Here is a 21,395-nt window from a genome sequence, read left to right on the forward strand (position 1 = left end):
ATTCATTCTAGCAGTTATGTGTATGTGTATGCAAGATTCTCTAGAGTTTCCTATTTTAAAAAAAAAGCATGCCATCTGCAAATATAGTTTTACTTTTTACTTTCCACCTGAATAATTTCTGTTTGTTTTTCTTGTCTAAGTGCCCTGGCTAGAACCAACAGTAAAAGTCTGAATGGAAGTGGTCAGAGCCAATATCATTGTTTTGTATGAGGTCCTGAGTGGAGAGAGCTTTCAATCTGACCATTAAGTATAACAGCAACAATGTTCTTTCTTTATAAAGTTCATGCAGTCCTTGATAGTCCCTGTTAACTATATGTTTTTATCATGAAAAGGTATTGGAAATTGCCAAATTATTTTTCTATACAATGTGGATTTATTTCCCTTCTTTCTATTAATATGGTGGGTTACAAAGATTAATGTTCTTATGCTTAGCCATCATTGCATTTCTAGAACATTTCAATGGGTCATGGTTTATAATACTGTATTCCACTGGATATCGTTTTTAGTACTTTATATTTTACATTTTTTTACATTTATATTGACAAGAGAAAGTGGCTTCTAATATAAGATGCTGGCATTATTTTTGCCTAAAATATTTAGAAAAAAATCACTAATAAAACGATTTAAGTTACGCATTACTTGAGGTGTGGGCTGTTGGAGGGGGGTACACCTGGCGATGTTCAGGGGTTACTCCTGGCTCTACTACACTCAGGAATTATTTATGGTAAACTCAGTATGAGATCCTAAGGATCGAACCCAGGTTGGCCATATGCAAGGCAAATATCCTATTCACTGTATTATCACTCTAGCCCTGAAGAATGGATATTTTAAATTATAATTTTAATTGCACTATTAGTGTACAGTGCTTCTAAGTACTCCCAGAAAACAGAACGAATGAACCAATGAATGAGTAAATGATGCTGGAGCTCTAACCAGCAAAGGGTCAAATGAGTCTAATTCCTCTCAGGGTATTTAATCTTTATTACCCATATGTTTCTCAACATGATATTGCTAACCAGCATTTCCACTTGCTTTCTACTTCTGAGGCCTGAGATCCTATATGCGTAGATTGTCAGAAGCAATCCTCAATCCCCTCCCTTCCTACAAAAAAAGCACAAAAACAAGATTGTGACTTAAGCAATCAAACTAACTTGTAGGATACTTTGCTCAAACAAGGAAATATTAAGATATGAGTGCTATATAGTTTAAAAAACAATCATATCTTCTATCTATCGGTTGCATCTCCAACATCTTACTGGCTTCTACATATTGTCTATCCCTAATTCAGTGGCCTGACCATTGATTCTGTGATCTATTCAATATTTTCCCAGTATTTTCATTCTACTTAAATCAGCCAGAATTTATTTCAGTTACTAGTGCCCAAGAATCTAACTGTAACCGATGAGTCATTCTAAGTATTTTAAGGAAGCTAAATTTTAATTGAAGGAGGCTAAACAAAGTCTTGACTTATGAAGGATATCTGAAAATAATCTAATAAAAACTACAGTAAGAGATGGGCTACTAGACTTTAAAAGTCTACATGGAGGACCTGATGGCTATTTTCATCTATCAATGCCTGACATAAAGGGATTATGCTATTTCTGTACTAATTTAGTTATGAAAGCAAGGATACTAGGTAAAAATGAGAGCTTTGTAGCAGGCAAAGCTGTCTAAAGAAAAGTAGCTTCCAGAGGAAAAAAAGTCATGAATAATTATGTGATGGGATGGATTTGAAAACTTTACTTACAAATCTGAGACTTCATTATTTACTCACCAAATATTGGTTAGGTATATATGTCAAAGTGCTGAACCTAGAAAAATTCAAACCACAGGAAAGCAATATACCATGCCTGGAAATGCTACTAGCATGTCAGCAAATATTGCTCTTTTGCTTGAATGAATTGGGCAGAATTTTTCCCCCAAATGCCCAATATATAACATGTAGCCATGGTATTTTCTGACAAAAGTACTTAACAGAATTTACAATACCTCATCTTAAAGCAAATATCTACCCTCTCCAAAATAATGCATCCTTAAAAAAAACTATCTCTAAGTAAAGCTACTCACTGCAAGAAATAATATAATAAGCAAATTCTAGGGAATTATCTAGCATTACTTTTTATTTTACAGTGCTAAGGATTGAACCCAGGGCTTCACACATACAAAGAGGGGTCCTACCACTGAGTTCAGTGAGTCACATTCTCCCCCTGCAGAGAATAGACAATGAATAAACCTAATAAACAATAAGCCTAACTCTCCATAAAGCTATGCTCCATTTTATACATAATAATACTGAGACGTAATCTACTCAGGTACAGAACCCAAAAACATTTGACCTTTTACTCACGTTTTTTTCGCCCACTGTTCATTCTGTTAAGACACATCTCTCAATCTTCATACAGCACCAGTAAAACCAAGGGCAAAATGAGAAGGAAATGTCTAAACCAAGCATTTGGATTTTTTTGGATGGGGCCACACCTGGCAATGCTCAGTGCTTGGTGAACCACGGAATGTTAGAGATGAAACCTGGGACTTTCACAATCAAAGCATGTATACTAGTACTGTGAGCCATCTCCCTGGCCCCAAAGCAAAGAAATTTAAAGTATATTTACTTTACTGGTCTCATATCATTCTCACCTTTCTATGAAGACATACATATGGTTTCATCTTACTATCAAAGCAAATTACTCCCAGAAAAAGACCATCAGATAATACCAACCAGTCTTTAAAACAATCCTTTGTTTAATAAACATTTTACTTCTTTTATAACTTTTAGGCTGACTTCTCAGTATCTATGGCAGAGACCTCAAAAAACATTTTTCACAAATGTTTTAAAAGATACAGAGGTCCTTTGAAAATAAGACCCAAGACTAATAAAAATGTATGCCAAATTATTCACAAATGAAATACAGTACCATGCTCACTTTAGTAATAAAAGTTATATTTTACTCTAAGATTCTTCTGAACAAAGAAGGATTGTTTATTTCCTTTTAAAGGTAATCCCTGATGCCAAATCACTAGTAATAAAAGTCTTCTACAATCAGGAACAGGAAAAATTAAAAAATTTAGTTGACTTCCTTTTCTCAATTCTACTAATATAATTCAAATTCTTTAATTAGATTCATTCAACTTAAATCACCTACATTAGAACACAGTAAGATTTAACTCAGAAGAAGTTATTTCAGAAATTTTTTATGGGATTTCCCTTTTTGCTAAAATAAAAAGATGAGAAGTAAAAAAAACTCTAGGAGAGCAAGTGTAAATATTGAGTATTTACACTTCTGATACTAGTTGGCATAGTAGTAAGTACATTTGGTGGCTTAAACTATTTTAAGGAATGTTTAGCTCAATGTTATCAGAAGGGATCAGAGTGGCAGCACGCAGCTGTAATCGGAGTCATGTTTTACGAACAAGGGAATACAAACAAGACAAGCAGCTGGAGTGGTCTCCTAGCCACTGATGTACATCTTTCTCCCTGCAGCTATGAAGGCCATTTTGTCAAGCAGAATGAAACAGAACAAAAGTGGCTCTGAAAGTAATGTTATAGGCATTCAGATAACGACATATAGATGTGCAGCTAAAATTACCAATTAGTTTACCAATTGGCTGCAACGGATTCGATTGGTTTGTAATTAATTCGAGTTACTGGCGCACAGAGCAGGATGCTTGGCGCCATCCCTTTGTCCTCCTGACACACAATCCGAGTGCACAGGTCCATGGGCCCCGAACACCAATACAGCCTCCAATTCAGCTCCAGGAATGAACACGGTGCTGTGCCCCTGAGCTGAGGAAGGGATGAGAATGGGCATCACATGAGAAGCCAGTGATAAAAGAGAACCTTTGAAAGAAAGATCTTGACCAAACAAGATTTTTAAAGAGCTTTTTTTAAAAAAAATCACTTATCTAGATTTTTTTATAAGCATCTAATGGAATAAACAGTTTCTAAGAGAAATCAGCTGAAAATAAAGTGGCCAGGGAACCATTTTTCAAAACTCTTAAGAATAGCTCACTGTCATTTTCAATCCCAATCCTTTATTTCTCTTAAATATCTACCCTCAATTTTCAATATATGCAACCTGAAAAAAATAAACACTACAATAAAGTCATCAAGAGAAAACCTAGCCTTGCATGCAGCTCAGCACCATATACTGTCCCCCAGGTTCCACCAGGAATGGTCCCTGAGTGCAAAATCAGAGGAAGTTCTAAGCACAGCTAAGTATGGCCCTAAAGCAGTAACAACAAAAATTTAAAATGAACCAATATCCAAAGAAAATTCCAGAAACACTATCATAATATTTACAACATAAATATTTACAACATCCTTATATTAAGGAAACAATTGTTATTGTTTTCTATATATAGGCAAATATAGTAGGAATAAAAAGTCTTAACGAGATTCTTTATTTATTTATTGTTCTTTTTTTTTTCCATTTTGCTCACACTTGATGGTGGCTCCAAGCTGATTCCTGGCTCTATTTCACCCAAGAATCACTCCCAGAGAGCTCAAGAATCATACAAGGTCCCAGGCATCAAATGTCAGGTGCAAGCAAGGAAAATGCCCTATCCACTGTAATATCACCTATTCTCACATGTACATAATTTTTATGAGAACAATGGAAAGGTAAATGGTATCTAATTTAATTGTGATGTAATTCATTCTAATAAGAGGCTTGAGTCTGAGAAACAGAGAATAAGTCAATAGTACTTACAAAGTTTGTTACTGGAGGACATGGTCAAAATACTAGAAAATAGGAATTGAGGAAAATTCTCCAATGTGTAAAAGCTAAAGAACTTACTCTTAAACAAATGGGTCAAAGAATAAATCACCAGGGTTATTAGAAAATACTCAGATACTGGGGCCAAAAAGATAGCACAGTGGTAGGGCATTTGCCTTGCATGTGGCTGACCTGGGAGGGATCTGGTTTGATTCCCGTCATCCCATATGGTCCCCCAGCCTGCCAGGGGCAATTTCTGACTACAGAGCCAGGAGTGGCCCCTGAGCACTGCCAATGTGGCCTAAAGACCTATCAATCAATCACCCAAGTTTAAAAAAAAAATTTTTTTAATAGGGGCCAGAGGGATAGTATAGGAGATAAGGTACTTGTCTTGTATGCAACTGACCCAGGTTGAATCTCTAGAACTCCAAATGATCCCCCAGCATATCAGAAGTGACCCCTGAGTGCAGTGACATAGTAAGCCCTGAGAAAAGCTAGGTATACCAAAAAATAAAAACGAAAAATCAAATTGAGTCAAGGATGTAGCTCAGTAGTAGAGGCCCTGGGTGCAATCCCTGACACCACCAAACAATAAAAAAAATAAAATATTTTTCATTTGATTAAATTTTAAAGGAACAAATTCCAAAGCTAGCAAAAAGAGATAACATATTATTATCTATCATAAGCAAAACAAAAAAAAAACAGATCATTTAAAAAGAAAATAATGTATGGCTACATACACGGAAGTAGAATAAAGACACAAATTATTAAATTTAAAAATGAAAGTGGAGACCAAACTCTGCTGGATCTCAGATGCCAGCACCCTTCTGCCTCTCTACTCTGCTGTCCTGCATTTTCGGCCTGATTTCACCCTTGGTGCGGCTCATCAGCCAGCCTGCTTTCCTGTGAGCTTTCCGGGGAGTCTGCCTTCCCGTGAGCCTTCCGTGGAGGTGAGTCGACACGCCCAGAAAGGGAGGAGCCACTGAACTTCGCTGGATCTCAGATGCCAGCACCCTTCTGCCTCTCTACTCTGCTGTCCTGCATTTTCGGCCTGATTTCACCCTTGGTGCGGCTCATCAGCCAGCCTGCCTTCCTGTGAACTTTCCGGGGAGCCTTCCGTGGAGGTGAGTCGACACGCCCAGAAAGGGAGGAGCCACTGAACTTCGCTGGATCTCAGATGCCAGCACCCTTCTGCCTCTCTACTCTGCTGTCCTGCATTTTTGGCCTGATTTCATCCTGGGTGCAGCCCATCTGCCAGCCTGCCTTCCTGTGAGCCTTCCGTGGAGGTGAGTCGACACGCCCAGAAAGGGAGAAGCCAGAGGAGCACGGTTGCTCCGCTCCCCTTCGCGACGGTGCACAGCATTTAGCCAATGAATACAATCACAACACGTAGAAAAACACGCAGTACTAGTGTGACAATGGGGAAACAACATGGGCCAGTGCCAGACATAGAGAATGAAGATGGCAACTCTGATGACTTGAACATGATCAACCACCTAGTCAGTCTCTCAGATAAGGAGTTTAGAGTTGCAATATGGAACATGTTCAAAGAACTCAAACAAAGTATAGAAGAGAAAACTAAAAAGAATCAGGAGAATATGAAGATAGAAATGAGAAAACTCCAAACGGAAATTTCAGATCAAATAACAGGTCTGAGAAACTCAGTAGATGAATTGAAGAAAAACATGTTTGAGATTTCCCACAGGTTAACAGCAGCTGAGGATAGAATCAGTACACTGGAAGATGAGATACATAACAATTACATACAGCAGAAGAAATTGGAAAAAAGCCTCAAAGCAAATGATCAAACAATGGAAAAATTACTCAAAGAATGGGAACAGATGAAAATAGAAGTCTATGATAAGCTCAACAGAAACAACTTAAGAATCATTGGAGTCCCAGAGACTCAGGAAGAAAATCTCTGGGAAGAATCAACAGTCAAGAACATCATTAAAGAGAAACTACCAGAGATAATGAATACATGTGATCAAATCCTGCATGCCCGAAGAGTGCCAACTAAAAGAGACCCCAGAAAAAACACCCCAAGACACATTCTAGTCACAATGACGAATCCCATAGATAGAGACAGAATTCTGAAAGCAGCAAGATCGAAAAGAGAAATTACATTTAAGGGAACATCCTTGAGATTTACTGCAGACCTGTCACCAGAAACACTCAAGGCCAGAAGGCAGTGGTGGGACATAGTGACAAAACTCAATGAAATAAATGCTTCGCCTAGAATACTGTACCCAGCAAAACTCACTTTTAGGTTTGAAGGAACAATACATAGTTTCACAGACAAACAACAGCTCAAAAACTTCACAGACTCAAAACCATTCTTAAAAGAAAAACTGAACGGCATACTTTAAGACAAGGCTTACCAACAAACACACCAAACTTTAATATAAAGATGGCACTAACTCCCAGGACAATTCTTTCTCTCAATGTCAATGGACTAAATGCACCAGTTAAGAGACACAGAGTGGCTAAATGGATCAAAAAACTCAATCCAACCTTCTGCTGCCTACAAGAAACGCACCTGAATAGTCAGAACAAACATAGACTCAAAATAAAAGGCTGGAGGAAAATCATCCAAGCAAACAACACCCAAAAAAAAGCTGGAGTGGCCATATTAATATCAGATGATGCAAACTTTATACTTAGGAAAGTAGTAAGGAACAAAGATGGACATTTTGTATTAATCAAGGGATATGTACAGCAGGAAGAAATCACCCTCCTAAACATATATGCACCGAATGAGGGGCCAGCAAAATATTTAATACAACTGTTGACAGATCTGAAAAATAATATCAATAACAACACAATAATTGTGGGAGACCTCAACACGGCATTGTCAACACTAGACAGGTCAACCAGACTGAAACCCAACAAGAATATACTAGACCTGAGGAGAGAAATGGAAGTAAGAGGCCTAGTAGATATATACAGGACACTCCACCCCCAGAAGCCTGGATACACATTTTTCTCTAATGTACATGGGACATTCTCTAGGATAGACTACATGTTAGCACACAAAACATATCTCCATAATATCAAGAGGATAGAAATTTTGCAGGCTGCCTTTGCTGACCACAAAGCCCTGAAATTATATATAAAATACAAAGGGACACAGAAGAAAAATTTTAACACCTGGAAGTTAAATAGCCTCATACTGAATAATCAGTGGGTCCGAGATGAAATCAAAGAGGAAATCAAAACCTTCCTGAAAACAAATGACAATGGAGACACAATTTATCAGAACCTATGGGACACAGCAAAAGCAGTACTGAGAGGAAAATTTATAGCTTTGCAAGCACACATCAGGAAAGAAGAAGGGGCATACCTGAATAGCTTAATGACGCAGCTCATAGAATTAGAAAGTGCTCAACAAAAGGATCCAAAAATAGGGAGGCAGAAGGAAATAACAAAGCTGAGAGCAGAAATCAATGAAGTGGAAACCAGAAAAACCATCCAAAAGATCAACGAAAGCAGAAGTTGGTTCTTTGAAAAAATAAACAAGATTGATAGACCACTGGCAAAACTAACAAAGAAAGAAAGAGAGAGAAACTTGATAACTCGTATTAGGAATGAAAAAGGAGAGATCACTACTGATATGGTAGAGATTCAAAGGGTAATCAGAAACTACTTTGAGAAACTCTATGCCACTAAAAATGAAAACCTGGAAGAAATGGATAAATTTTTGGAATCTTATAATCTTCCACGATTGAATGAAGAGGATGTAGCATATCTAAACACACCCATTACTATTGAGGAAATTAAGAAAGTAATCAAATGTCTGCCCAAAAACAAAAGCCCAGGCCCAGATGGATTTACTAATGAATTCTTTCAAACCTTTCAAGAGGAACTACTACCAATCCTGGCAAGACTCTTTCATGAAATTGAAAAAAACAGGAAAACTTCCAAATAGCTTTTATGAAGCCAACATTACCTTGATACCTAAACCAGACAGAGATGCTACGAAAAAAGAAAATTACAGACCAATATCGCTGATGAATGCAGATGCAAAGATCTTCAACAAAATCCTGGCAAATAGGATTCAATGCCTCATTAAGAAGATCATCCACTACGATCAAGTAGGTTTCATTCCAGGAATGCAAGGCTGGTTTAACATCCGTAAATCTATCAACATAATACACAACATCAACAGCAAGAAAAATAAAAATCACATGATCATATCAATCGACGCAGAGAAAGCATTTGACAAGGTCCAACACCCATTCTTGATCAAAACTCTCAGCAAGATGGGAATGGAGGGAACCTTTCTCAATATAGTTAAGGCCATCTACCACAAGCCAGAGGCAAATATTGTCCTCAATGGAGAAAAACTGAAAGCCTTTCCTCTAAATTCTGGCACAAGACAAGACTGTCCTCTCTCACCACTTCTATTCAACATAGCACTTGAAGTACTTGCTATAGCGATTAGGCAAGAAAAGGATATCAAGGGAATCCAGATAGGAAAGGAAGAAGTCAAGCTCTCACTGTTTGCAGATGACATGATACTCTACTTAGAAAACCCCAAAGACTCTATCAAAAAGCTTCTAGAAACAATAGACTCATATAGCAAGGTGGCAGGCTACAAAATTAACACACAAAAATCAATGGCCTTCCTATACACCAATACTAATAAGGAAGAAATGGACATTAAGAAAACAACTCCATTCACTATAGTGTCACACAAACTCAAATATCTTGGAATCAACTTGACTAAAAATGTGAAGGACCTATACAAGGAAAACTATAAAACTCTGCTCCAAGAAATAAGAGAGGACACGCGGAAATGGAAGCATATACCCTGCTCATGGATTGGCAGGATTAATATCATTAAAATGGCAATACTCCCCAAAGCACTGTACAGATTTAATGCGATCCCCCTAAAGATACCCATGACATTCTTCAAAGAAGTGGACCAGGCACTTTTGAAATTTATTTGGAACAATAAACACCCTCGAATAGCTAAAGCAATCATTGGGAAAAAGAATATGGGAGGAATTACTTTCCCCAACTTTAAACTTTACTACAAAGCAATAGTTATCAAAACAGCATGGTATTGGAATAAAGACAGGCCCTCAGATCAGTGGAATAAGCTTGAATACTCAGAGAATGTTCCCCAGACATACAATCATCTAATTTTTGATAAAGGAGCAAAAAATCCTAAATGGAACAAAGAAAGCCTCTTCAACAAGTGGTGTTGGCAAAACTGGGTAGCCACTTGCAAAAAATTGAACTTAGACCCCCAGCTAACATCATGTACGAAGGTAAAATCCAAATGGATTAAAGACCTCGATATCAGCCCCAAAACCATAAGATATATAGAACAATACGTAGGTAAAACACTCCAGGACATTGAGGCTAAAGGCATCTTCAAGGAAGAAACTGCACTCTCCAAGCAAGTGAAAGCAGAAATTAACAGATGGGAATATATTAAGCTGAGAAGCTTCTGCACCTCAAAGGAAATAGTGCCCAAGATACAAGAGCCACCCACTGAGTGGGAGAAACTATTCACCCAATACCCATCAGATAAGGGGCTAATCTCCAAAATATACAAGGCACTGACAGAACTTTACAAGAAAAAAACATCTAATCCCGTCAAAAAATGGGGAGAAGAAATGAACAGACACTTTGACAAAGAAGAAATACAGATGGCCAAAAGACACATGAAAAAGTGCTCCACATCACTAATCATCAGGGAGATGCAAATCAAAACAACGATGAGATACCACTTCACACCACAGAGAATGGCACACATCACAAAGAATGAGAATAAACAGTGTTGGCGGGGATGTGGGGAGAAAGGAACTCTTATCCACTGCTGGTGGGAATGCCGTCTAGTTCAACCTTTATGGAAAGCGATATGGAGATTCCTCCAAAAACTGGAAATCGAGCTCCCATACGATCCAGCTATACCACTCCTAGGAATATACCCTAGGAACACAAAAATACAATACAAAAACCCCTTCCTTACACCTATATTCATTGCAGCACTATTTACCATAGCAAGACTCTGGAAACAACCAAGATGCCCTTCAACAGACGAATGGCTAAAGAAACTGTGGTACATATACACAATGGAATATTATGCAGCTGTCAGGAGAGATGAAGTCATGAAATTTTCCTATACATGGATGTACACGGAATCTATTATGCTGAGTGAAATAAGTCAGAGAGAGAGAGAAAAACGCAGAATGGTCTCACACATTTATGGGTTTTAAGAAAAATGAAAGACATTCTTGCAATAATAACTTTCAGACACAAAAGAGAAAAGAGCTGGAAGTTCCAGCTCACCTCAGGAAGCTCATCACAAAGAGTGATGAGTTTAGTTGGATAAATAACTACATTTTGAACTGTCCTAATAATGAGAATGTATGAGGGAAATTGAGAACCTGTTTAGAGTACAGGCGGGGGTCGGGTGGGGAGGAGGGAGACTTGGGACATTGGTGATGGGAATGTTGCACTGATGATGGGTGGTGTAAAAAAAAAAAAAGAAAGATATATAATCCTCTCCAAATTAAGCAAGTGAATTAAAAAAAATTAAAAAAAAAAATGAAAGTGGAAAAGTCAGAGTCATAGAAGAGCAGACAGGGTGTTTGACTTGCATGTAACCTACCTGGGTTCAATCACCATCATCCCATATGATCCCCTCAGCACAGAGCCAGGAGGAAGCCCTGAGCACCACAAGGTGCAGCCCAAAAACAAACAAAAAAGTGAAGACATTACTAATTCTTTTTTTTGTTGTTGTTTTTTGTTTTTTGTTTTTTGGGTCACACCCAGCAGTGCTCAGGGGTTACTCCTGGCTCTATGCTCAGAAATCACCGCTGGCAGGCACAGGGGACCATATGGGATGCCAGGATTCGAAGCATCGTCCTTCTGCATGCAAGGCAAACACCTTACCTCCATGCTATCTCTCCGGCCCTGACATTACTAATTCTATCCAAAAAAAAATTATGAGTATAATGAACCACAGTATGGCAGCAAACTGAATAATTAACATGAGACGGTTTCTCAGAAATGCAAAACAAGACAAAAAAAAATGTAACTAGGAGTTTGAAGAGGAATTTTTTAAAACTCTCCTAATAAAGAAGCCAAAGCAATAGCACAGTGCTAGGATGTTTGCCTTGCATGCAGCTGCCCAGGACAGACCTCGGTTCAATCTCCGGTGTTCCATATGGTTCCCCGAGCCAGGAGTGATTCCTGAGCATCACCAGGTGTGGCCCAAAAACCAAAAAAAAAAAAAAAATCTCCTAATGAATACAACTTATGGATCTGATGCTTTTATTGGCATATTCTATATAACATATAAAAAAATAATTCACAAGCTTTTCAAAAATACCATCAAGGATGGCCCTAATACCAGACAAAGATACCATAAAAATGAGACTAATATTCTTCATTGGACTGTGAAAAACTCCACAATCAAATTGGTAACAAATGGAAATCAGCAGTATATTAGGAAGGAATATCTACAAAGACTCCTGGGGGAGCTGGAATAAGGTGCTTGTTTTGCATGTACACACCAAGGTTTGAGTCCAAGAATCGCACACTGCAGGAGTGATCCCTGGGTGCAAGGCCAGGCCTAGTACCAAGAACTAGTGATGAAGGAATAAAGAAGCCGCATGATTTCTGTCCTCCTGGAACTTTGTGTCACATAAAAATACACTAAGTAGACAAATAATTTCAATTTGTGATCTTTACAAATGTGATCCTAAAAAGAAGTATAGTTCTGAGAGCAAATTACACGAGACACTACATTCAAACATCAAGATAGGCTCCCCTGAGCACACATGATTAACAAACTGAAGCAGGTGCAGTACACTGAACCACATTCTAGCATGAACACCAATGGTATGAACTAGTATTAATGTGTTAAACTGACATCTACATTGGAACAGGAGTTACATAAAAAGCATGGAGAGGGTGTCAAGCAAAAAAGAATGATCGTATTCTGGGCAAGTACTTCTGAGGATCTATAATCAGAGAAATGGAAGATAACATTCATCAGGTTTGTTCCACTCTGCCTAGTTGGTGAAAGTGGATGGGAAGGATGCAAGACAGCCTTCTTATTGTTTATTTTCTTAAATAGTGGCAGTTCCTCCATTCTTTTTTTGAATCTACTTGGTAGGAAATTCCAGTAGATAACTTTCTCTAGTGTTCCGAGTTCATGTTAGAACCAGATTCTCAGGATTGTTTAGCTTGTTATTTTTACTCCCATATATACCAATAGTATCATATGGCATTGTTCCTTTTTGCATAAGCACATTAAAATGGGGAAATCTAACGTGCAAACAAGTTATCTAATAGAGATGGGAACACATACATTTTATATGCAGTGGGGCCTTATACTCTTAACGCCACTCATCATAGTGACTTGGCTTAGGCTTCAGAAGATCAGACATCCGGCCATTCACCCAAGAACCTTGGATCCCATCTGTGGAACCAGCAGGATTTTATACACCAGCACCAGGAATCAGACTTCTATCAGGGAAGGCCCAAATGCTGCCCTGGTGTTGACTTGCTCCAGAGTGGGCTCATACAACACCCTGAAACTTGGTAACAGCAAAAATCTGCTTTCAGAGCAGGGTTCTCTGCATGCCACCTAATAATGAGATTAAACCAGAAGATGCTCTGTGTCACCCTGACTTCGACATAAGATCTGTACAAAAAGGGCCCGGAGAGATAGCACAGTGGTGTTTGCCTTGCAAGCAGCCGATCCAGGACCAAAGGTGGTTGGTTTGAATCCTGGTGTTGGTCCCCCATGCCTGCCAGGAGCTATTTCTGAGCAGACAGCCAGGAGTAACCCCTGAGCTCCGCCGGGTGTGGCCCCCCCCAAAAAAAAAAAAAATCTGTACAAAAACCAGGATCTCTAACTACAGAAGCCTGACTGCAACAACTGTGATTGTGAAGAGCTTTTACTGGAACCACTGAGAAAGACTTTAGGGTTAGACAACTTAGTATGCCCAGAGCCTGTAGTAGTCTTAGGGTAAAATCTCCCTGTTTTTTCTATTTTCCCCATATTTTGCCATGCCTAATCAAAAAAAAAAAAAAAAACCTTTTTAAAATATTATTTATTAATTTTTTTATCTCTTAAATCAGGGCTCCTGCCTTTTTCATAGAATGGTGAGACACAGATTACTTTATTTCACCACATATTCCTTTTCTTTCTTTCTTTTTTTTTGGGGGGGGGTACTAATTCAATTTAATTTGCTACTCAGCAATTTTTTTCTTATATAATACATATAAAATCTTTATTTAAGCACCATAATTACAAGCATGACTGTAGTTGAGCTTCAGTCATAAACAGAACACCCCCCCTTCATCAGTGCAACATTCCCAGCACCGATGGCCCTGATCTCCCTCCTACATTTTTCTAAAAAAACTAAGAAGAAAGGCATAAAGAAAGGGCAGGAGCCAAGTGGTCTCAGATATATTGGCAGGAAAATAAATAAGGACAGAAGTAAATATCCAAGCCGAAGTCAAGGATAATGGAATCAAGGGACCTAAACTTTAACAATTTAAACTCAAAGGGGCCTGTTACGCTGGCAGATCAGGAGGCAAAGGGTGATGGGATAGGATGCACTCTGGGTCCATTGGTGGAGGGAGGTTGACACTGGTGGTGGGAAGGGCCCTGAGCCATTATATATCTAAAATTCAACTATGACTTTTTCTGTAGATCACAATTGTTTCAATAAAATAAAAATAAATAAAATGAACAGAAACTGGAAGCACCCACCTTTATGGTTTGATTGTCACAATAAATATAAATAAATAAATATAAAAAAGTATATAAAACTTTGTATGTTTTATGAAAAATAATTTTAATCAAAATCATGTCCTCAATCTAATTAGCACTTGGTGGTAGAAACACTACTGGGCTTCATTTTCTGTATAATTTCTTCCATAAAACACATGGAACTGGATAATTACTAGATTCACCCTAGCGATAAATCAGATCAGCAAATTCTTTGATTCTGTGATTACAAATAACAAAAGGTTGGAGAAAGCAATGAAGTCTATTATGACAGGTATTCTTTATAAAGGTGAGCTAATACAACTGTAGTCAGAATGTCTGGCTCTAAGAGACCAGAGCAGTAGGACAGCAGGTAAATTGCTTTCCTTGCAAGTGGTCAATCTGAGTTCAACCCCTGGCACTCCATATGGTCAGTCCCCTGAGCACTGGCAGGAGTGATCCCTGAGCAGAGTCAAAAGTAAGCCCTGTATAAAACTTGGTGTGACCCCCAAAAGCAAAACACTCACACACATAATGCCTGGCCCTTAATCTAGAACACACAAACAAACATACACACATACACACCCTTAACCTGGCAATTACACACACACACACACACACACACACACACACACACACACACACACACACACACACACACACACAGAATGCCTGGCCCTTAATCTGGAATCAAGAAGCTGAACTTAATCATAAGACAGTATGGCCCTGTTATTTCTCTACCCAAAGCTTTGTGAAAAGTAAAAAGTAGCCAGAATTAGTTATGCAAGCTATAGATTATAAAAATGAAAAAAAAAATGTGTTGTGTTGTGATCTGCATACTTTGTACCATGCTAAGATGTTCATAGGCTCAGACTAAGAAAAAAAAGTGGGAGCTTAAAATTTATTTTAAGCAATTGGGGCACAGGTCTAGCATACACCAGCCTTAGGTTCAATCTCTGGCATCATGTGACACCCAAGAATTTCTGGGCGCAGTCCTGGAGGCCCCTAAGCACCACACAATGGCCTAGGAGGTCATCCACAACATGAGATATCCTTATATCAGACACTTTAAAAGTTTAACATGAATTCCAGGGTTTTTCACCATGCTCACTAGAGAAACAGAAGCTACCTATATAATATTTATATGAGGTATATTAATCTTACCTTTAGTCAAATAATTTTATTCACTATCAAGTAGAACAGTTTTGCATGCACTTAAAAGACCAAGCTTTACAATAAGTTTAAAGGGATAGATTGTATTGTGTCTCTATTTCATAGCCTACGACACACACAACAAAGCTGTCTAAAAACATCCCAGTCCTACCCAAAGTTGTTATGGTTCTCCATCAATCTCACTTCTCCCAGACCAGAGTGATAAGTATATCAAAGGACATGCAGCAATGTTCAATTCAAGGCATTAAACATCAAGCAAGTCAAAGAATATAAGAATCTCACTGCTGCCACCTACAGGAAAAAGAGGAGAATGAGGAAAATAAAGAGTCCCCTCGATTTCTTACACGGCCTTATACCAATACAACTGCCTACCAATTCTGTCTTGCGCAGAATATGAAGGCACATAATCAGGTGATGCAAGCAACAATAACAAAAGAAAAACAGCAAGAATACTCTTGGAAACAGTGACTCCTGAGAAACTTAAAGCACACATAGAAGAAAAAAAATAAAGAGAACCAGGGACTCGGAAACAAGGAGCTGCTGGAGCCAGAGTGATAGCACTTTGGGCAGGGTGCTTGCCTTGCACACAGATGACCTCGTTTGATCTCAGGAATCCCATATGGTCCCCCAAGTACCACCAAGAGTGAGTCCTGAGTGCAGAGCCAAGAGTAATCCCTGAGAACAGCTGGGTGGAGTTCAAAAACAGAAAGCAAACAAGCAAAAATGAGTTGCTGATGGCCAAGCCATAGGACAGCATGGTCTAAGGTTCTAATCAGGTCAGTGGAGTTAATAAAACAATATTGGCTACTTGGAATTTATGAACAAAGAAGTGCTTTGGATGTTCTCACATATCCCCACCCAAAAATGTCACTTTGTGAATAATGGTATAATTAGTTGAACTGTGATGAATAGTTTTCAATATAAATGTATAACAAACCATAATAAAGAAAACCATAATACCTTAAGTATTAATTTCTGCTAATTAAATCTCCATAAAGCTTTAAATAGTCTAAGCCATATCACTGATTTCAGTACACAAATCAAAAGAACAACTGTCATTTCATTTCAGAAGGAATAAGATGAAGCCCACTAAACCTATATACACCAGAAAAAATGAGGTACATAGTCAAGCCAAGCAGGTGTAGGAAACACAGACTTCAAATAGATGACAATATTCTGTGGCTGACATTCTTCCACAGGTGACATTATTCTATGGATGTTTTTCTAAGGATCACATTATTCTATCTTTCTTGTTTTTCTGGTGGGTGGTGGCAGGGGAGGAACTCGGGGCCTTGCTTTTGCTAGGTTATGCTCTACCCTAAGACACATCTCTGGCCTTCAGAGGCATTCCAAAGCCACAAATCAAGACTTACCTTAGGAGCCAGAGCAGTGGGACAAGCGGTAAGGCATCTGCCTTGCCCATGCTAGCCTAAGACAGACCATAGTTAGATCCTCCGGCATCCCATATGGTCCCCCAAGCCAGGAGCAATTTCTGAGTACATAGCCAGGAGTAACCCCTGAGTGTCACAGGGTGTGGCCCAAAAACCAAAACAAAAGACTTACCTTACATTCCACCACACTCTGATCTGATTCACAAGTCACATAGATCTCATCCACTGCCCTGCGAAGATTATCAAACAGAAATGCCCAGTATCGGGCTCTTAGGTCAATCTTCCGAGGGTGCCTTGTTTTAATGGGACTTTTATCAAATTGCTTCTCACCAGTTGTAGATTGTGTTATTTTACAATCTATTCCAGTATTCTGGTCAAATAAAATATGAAAAACTAAGTTAAAAAGTTTCTGTGAAATAAATTTTTACTTTATTTAAAGCCTGTAAAGTTGTTGGAGTTATAGTTTTTGGGGGGTGGTTAAGAGGAAGAGAAGAGGTCCAGTCAGAGCCTGAGAATTCTCATCACCACCTGAGCACTGCTTGGAATCCGCTCTCCATCCCAAAACACACACACACACACACACACACACACACACACTCTCTCTCTCTCTCTCTCACACACACACAAAATTGGTGGTCTGGGTTCAAATCTTATCTATATCACTAATTAGCAAGTTAAAAAATAAACTATTCTTTATCTCTGATTGTTCATTTAAATTTTTAGGGGTTTTTTGGGGGGTTGGGCCTCACCCAGTGGTGCCCAAAATTACTCCTGTCACTGCACTCGGGAATTACTCTTGGTGGTACTTGGGGAATCATATGAGATGCAAAGGATCAAAGAACCTGGGTTGACAGCATGGAAGGCAAGTGCCTTACTTATACATACTCTGTACTATCTCTTCAGCCCTGATTCCTCATTTCTAAATGATGATGATAAAAACATACATCAAAGGGTTTCAGTTAAGGTAAATAAATTCATATTTAGAAGGAATATGAGCACTGGAATAAGTCCAAGCTAGATATAGAATACTATATATGTATCTATTTTAGTTACGTTTATGTATTTTTATATGCAAATAAAAATATTATAAGGAAAGAAGGAATAGGGGAGAAAAGAGAGAAGAGGAAGGGAAAATAGGAGAGGTGCAAAAAAAAGAGGAAGAAAATTTCATAAGGTTACAATAAACAGTTTTCAACCCATAAAAAAATTATATTTATAATTGTAATCAAAAGTCAGTAAGTAGGGGCCAGAGCAGTGACGCAAGGAGTAGGGCATCTGCCTTGCATGCTCTGACCTAGGACAAATCCCCCGGCATTCCTTATGGTCCCCGAAGCCAGGAGCTATTTCTGAGCACATAGCCAGGAGTAATCTCTGAACATCACTGGGTGTGGATCAAAAACCAAAAAAAAAAAAAGTCAGTAAGTAGAGCCATGGACATAATTGGAAAGGACCAAACACATGCCTTGTGGTGCATGAGGACAAAGTCCTTATCCAGCAATTCATGGCCCAAACACATTATGGCCCAAATATAGCCTCAATAGCTCCTTAGCTCTGCTACACAGTACAGGAGTTTAGGCACTGTTAGTTCAATCCCTGGACCCCATATGGTCCTCTGAGCCATACCAAGAGTGATTCCTGAGCACACAGCACCACTGAATTTGACATCCCCTGAAAAGAATAGTGGCCCCAGGCTTCTGAGCACAGCTGAGGAGCTCCCACTCCCAAAAATGAAGTCACCAGGGATCAGGGGCAGAACGTGCACCATATTTGATTTTGGCACTGTACCCCAACCCTACCCCACCACCAATGGACATAGCCCCATATTAAAAAAAAAGTTCAAAGTCATAAATTGTACCTGTTTAGTAGTTTTATGAGTGCCCTGAACTGTCCTCTTCGATTTTCCACCAGTTTGACATTTAGATTTTCCTTAAAAGGCAAGAACAAACAAATATAGAGATCAACAAAGAAAATTGATGTATATAAATCATTTTGGCATTCTAACATAATCTCCTTATGGACACATTGAACAGTATAATCTATACATGGTCAATATGAGCTATTGATGTAAAAAAAAAAAAGCAAATTTCCAAGGTCCCAAAGACTGCATTTATTGAACAACTCTCTCATAACAGGAATAAACCAACTCTTTAAAAGTCAGATGTTCTGACGATTTAAAAGCAAAATCAGGGAGGCCAGAGCAAGGAGGGTGCTTGCCTTCCTTGCATGTAGCCAACTCAGGTTTGATCCCTGGCAACCCACATGGTGCCCTGGGTCCCATCAGAAAGGATCCCTGAGTACAAGTCAGGAATAAGCATTGAGCATTACTGAGAATGGTCCCAAAACCAAAATATTAAAAAAAAAAAAAAAAAAAGAAAAAAAAAAAAAGGCCAATATCAAGTCAGTGACCTTCCTAAATACAGGTCTGAAAACTACTTATTTAAACTCAAAAAGAATTTTTTTTGTTTTTTTTATTTTTGGGGGCCATACCTGGTGATGCTCAGGGGTTACTTCTGGCTATGTGCTCAGAAACTGCTCCTGGCTTGGGGGACCATACAGGACGCCAGGGGATCAAAGTGCGGTTCGTCCTAAGCTAGTGCCGGCAAGGCAGACACCTTATTGCTCCACGCCACCACTCCGGCCCCATAAACTCAAAATTTCAATAGCAAAATTATGATGCTTTTAATCTCAGTATTTTTGTTTTACTTTAATAGGTTTATGGAATATGGTGTGCCAGGGAACAAACCCAGGTCAGCAAGAGCAAGGCAAATATCTTATCTACTATACTAACTCTGGCCCCTTCCCTTTGATTTCTAAATCATTAAACCCTATCATAATAAATGCATGTATATTCTTCAAAACCCACTTTTTAAAGAATGTAGAGAAAATATCTAATCCCAAAACTTAAAAAAAAAATTTGCCTGTCACAATATAACAACAGATCTAATTCATTCTTATATGAAATAAAAAAATAACACTTTCGTGAAACTATGCATTTCTTTTAAGCAATAAAGCAGAGAAGAAATGGCCCAAAGGATTAAAATACAGCCTTTCTTGGCACCATATGGTCCCCTGAGCACTGCAGAGAATAACCCCACCTCCCCATCTCAATATCATTGGGTGTCACCAGAAAAAAGAAACAAAGGGGGGAGAAGCAGCATAAAACATTTCTTAATATGGTAGAGAGAAGTTGATATTAGTAGGACTAGTGCTAGAATATAGTATGCCTAAAACGCAACTCTGAATAGCATTCATAGTTGCTATTCATATATCACAGTGTCTTAATAATAAAATTAAATTTTAATTAAAAAATAAAGAAATCGGGGGGAGGGAGACAGTACAATGGGTACAGTTTCTGCCTCGTATATGGCAGACCTGGATTTAATCCCCAGCATCCGATTGTGGTCCCCTGAGCACTGCCAAGAGTAATTCCTCAGTTCAAAGCCTGGAGTAACTCCTGAGCAACACCGAATGTGACCCCAAAACAAAAAAATGAAAAATTAATTTATATAAGTCTATATTTATAAAATTATAAATAAAAATAAATTTAAAAATAACAAAGTTATCATATCTACCATAAATAGGAAAATTCATGATGAGAAATGGTTAAAGTGACCCAAAATACTAAGTAAGTGAGCAAAAAACTGAAGGCCTTATTGTGGGGGTGATGATGATGATGGTGACAATAAAAATAAAGTGATATATTTATTTTAGCAATGACAAGGACCAACTGCATTTACATTGAGATGACCAGTTTGGACTTACAAAAGACTAACACTAATGATATATTTCTTCATTATTTATTATTTAATATACACTTGTTTGCCTAAGAGTTTTAAACTGTAAACAGTTTTTATTTACTATTAAGAACTAAACAAAGTCTCTAATTTTCAACAATGGAAGTAATTTTTGTTTGTTTTGTTGGGAGTAGAGGGGCCACACGTATGAAGTTTGGGGGGAGCAGTGCTCAGAATATCATGCTTGCTGGGTAGATGAACGAGGTGCTCCCACGCCCAAGTGTGGAATCACACACACCGTCATCCTCTTTGCTTTCCAGTGGCACACTCCAAGCGATGAGGTTCCGGGCTGTGCGGCCCTCTTCTGCCACAATTCTCCGTACTTTGTCATGACTATTGGAGCGCTGGAATGAAGCCTGTATGCAGAGAAGAAAAGATCAGCTAAGTTGATGTAAAAAATATACTTGGCCGCTGAAGTCACCATTTTTAAAACTGTTTTGGACAGGCAACATGTGCCACTAATTTAGTATCATAAAGATGCTTAAGGCTTGAAAAGAGAAACACAGATCTTGCTTAGTTCAGAAAATGTTTATTTACCCATTTAATTGGGTTTTGGGCCACACTTAGCAGTGCTAAAAGT

General features: G+C 38.5%; 1 protein-coding gene across 1 annotated transcript in view; it reads right to left on the minus strand.

The window, feature by feature from the left end:
• SCAPER (S-phase cyclin A associated protein in the ER) overlaps nt 1-21,395 on the minus strand; it is a 390,328-nt gene that overhangs the window by 361,963 nt on the left and 6,970 nt on the right. The window contains 3 exon segments of the mRNA XM_049778585.1: nt 17,194-17,391; nt 18,877-18,947; nt 21,054-21,171. Coding sequence (XP_049634542.1) covers nt 17,194-17,391; nt 18,877-18,947; nt 21,054-21,171 — 387 coding nt within the window.

This window comes from Suncus etruscus, chromosome 1 (genome assembly GCF_024139225.1).
Source record: "Suncus etruscus isolate mSunEtr1 chromosome 1, mSunEtr1.pri.cur, whole genome shotgun sequence".
Taxonomy (NCBI): Eukaryota; Metazoa; Chordata; class Mammalia; order Eulipotyphla; family Soricidae; genus Suncus; species Suncus etruscus.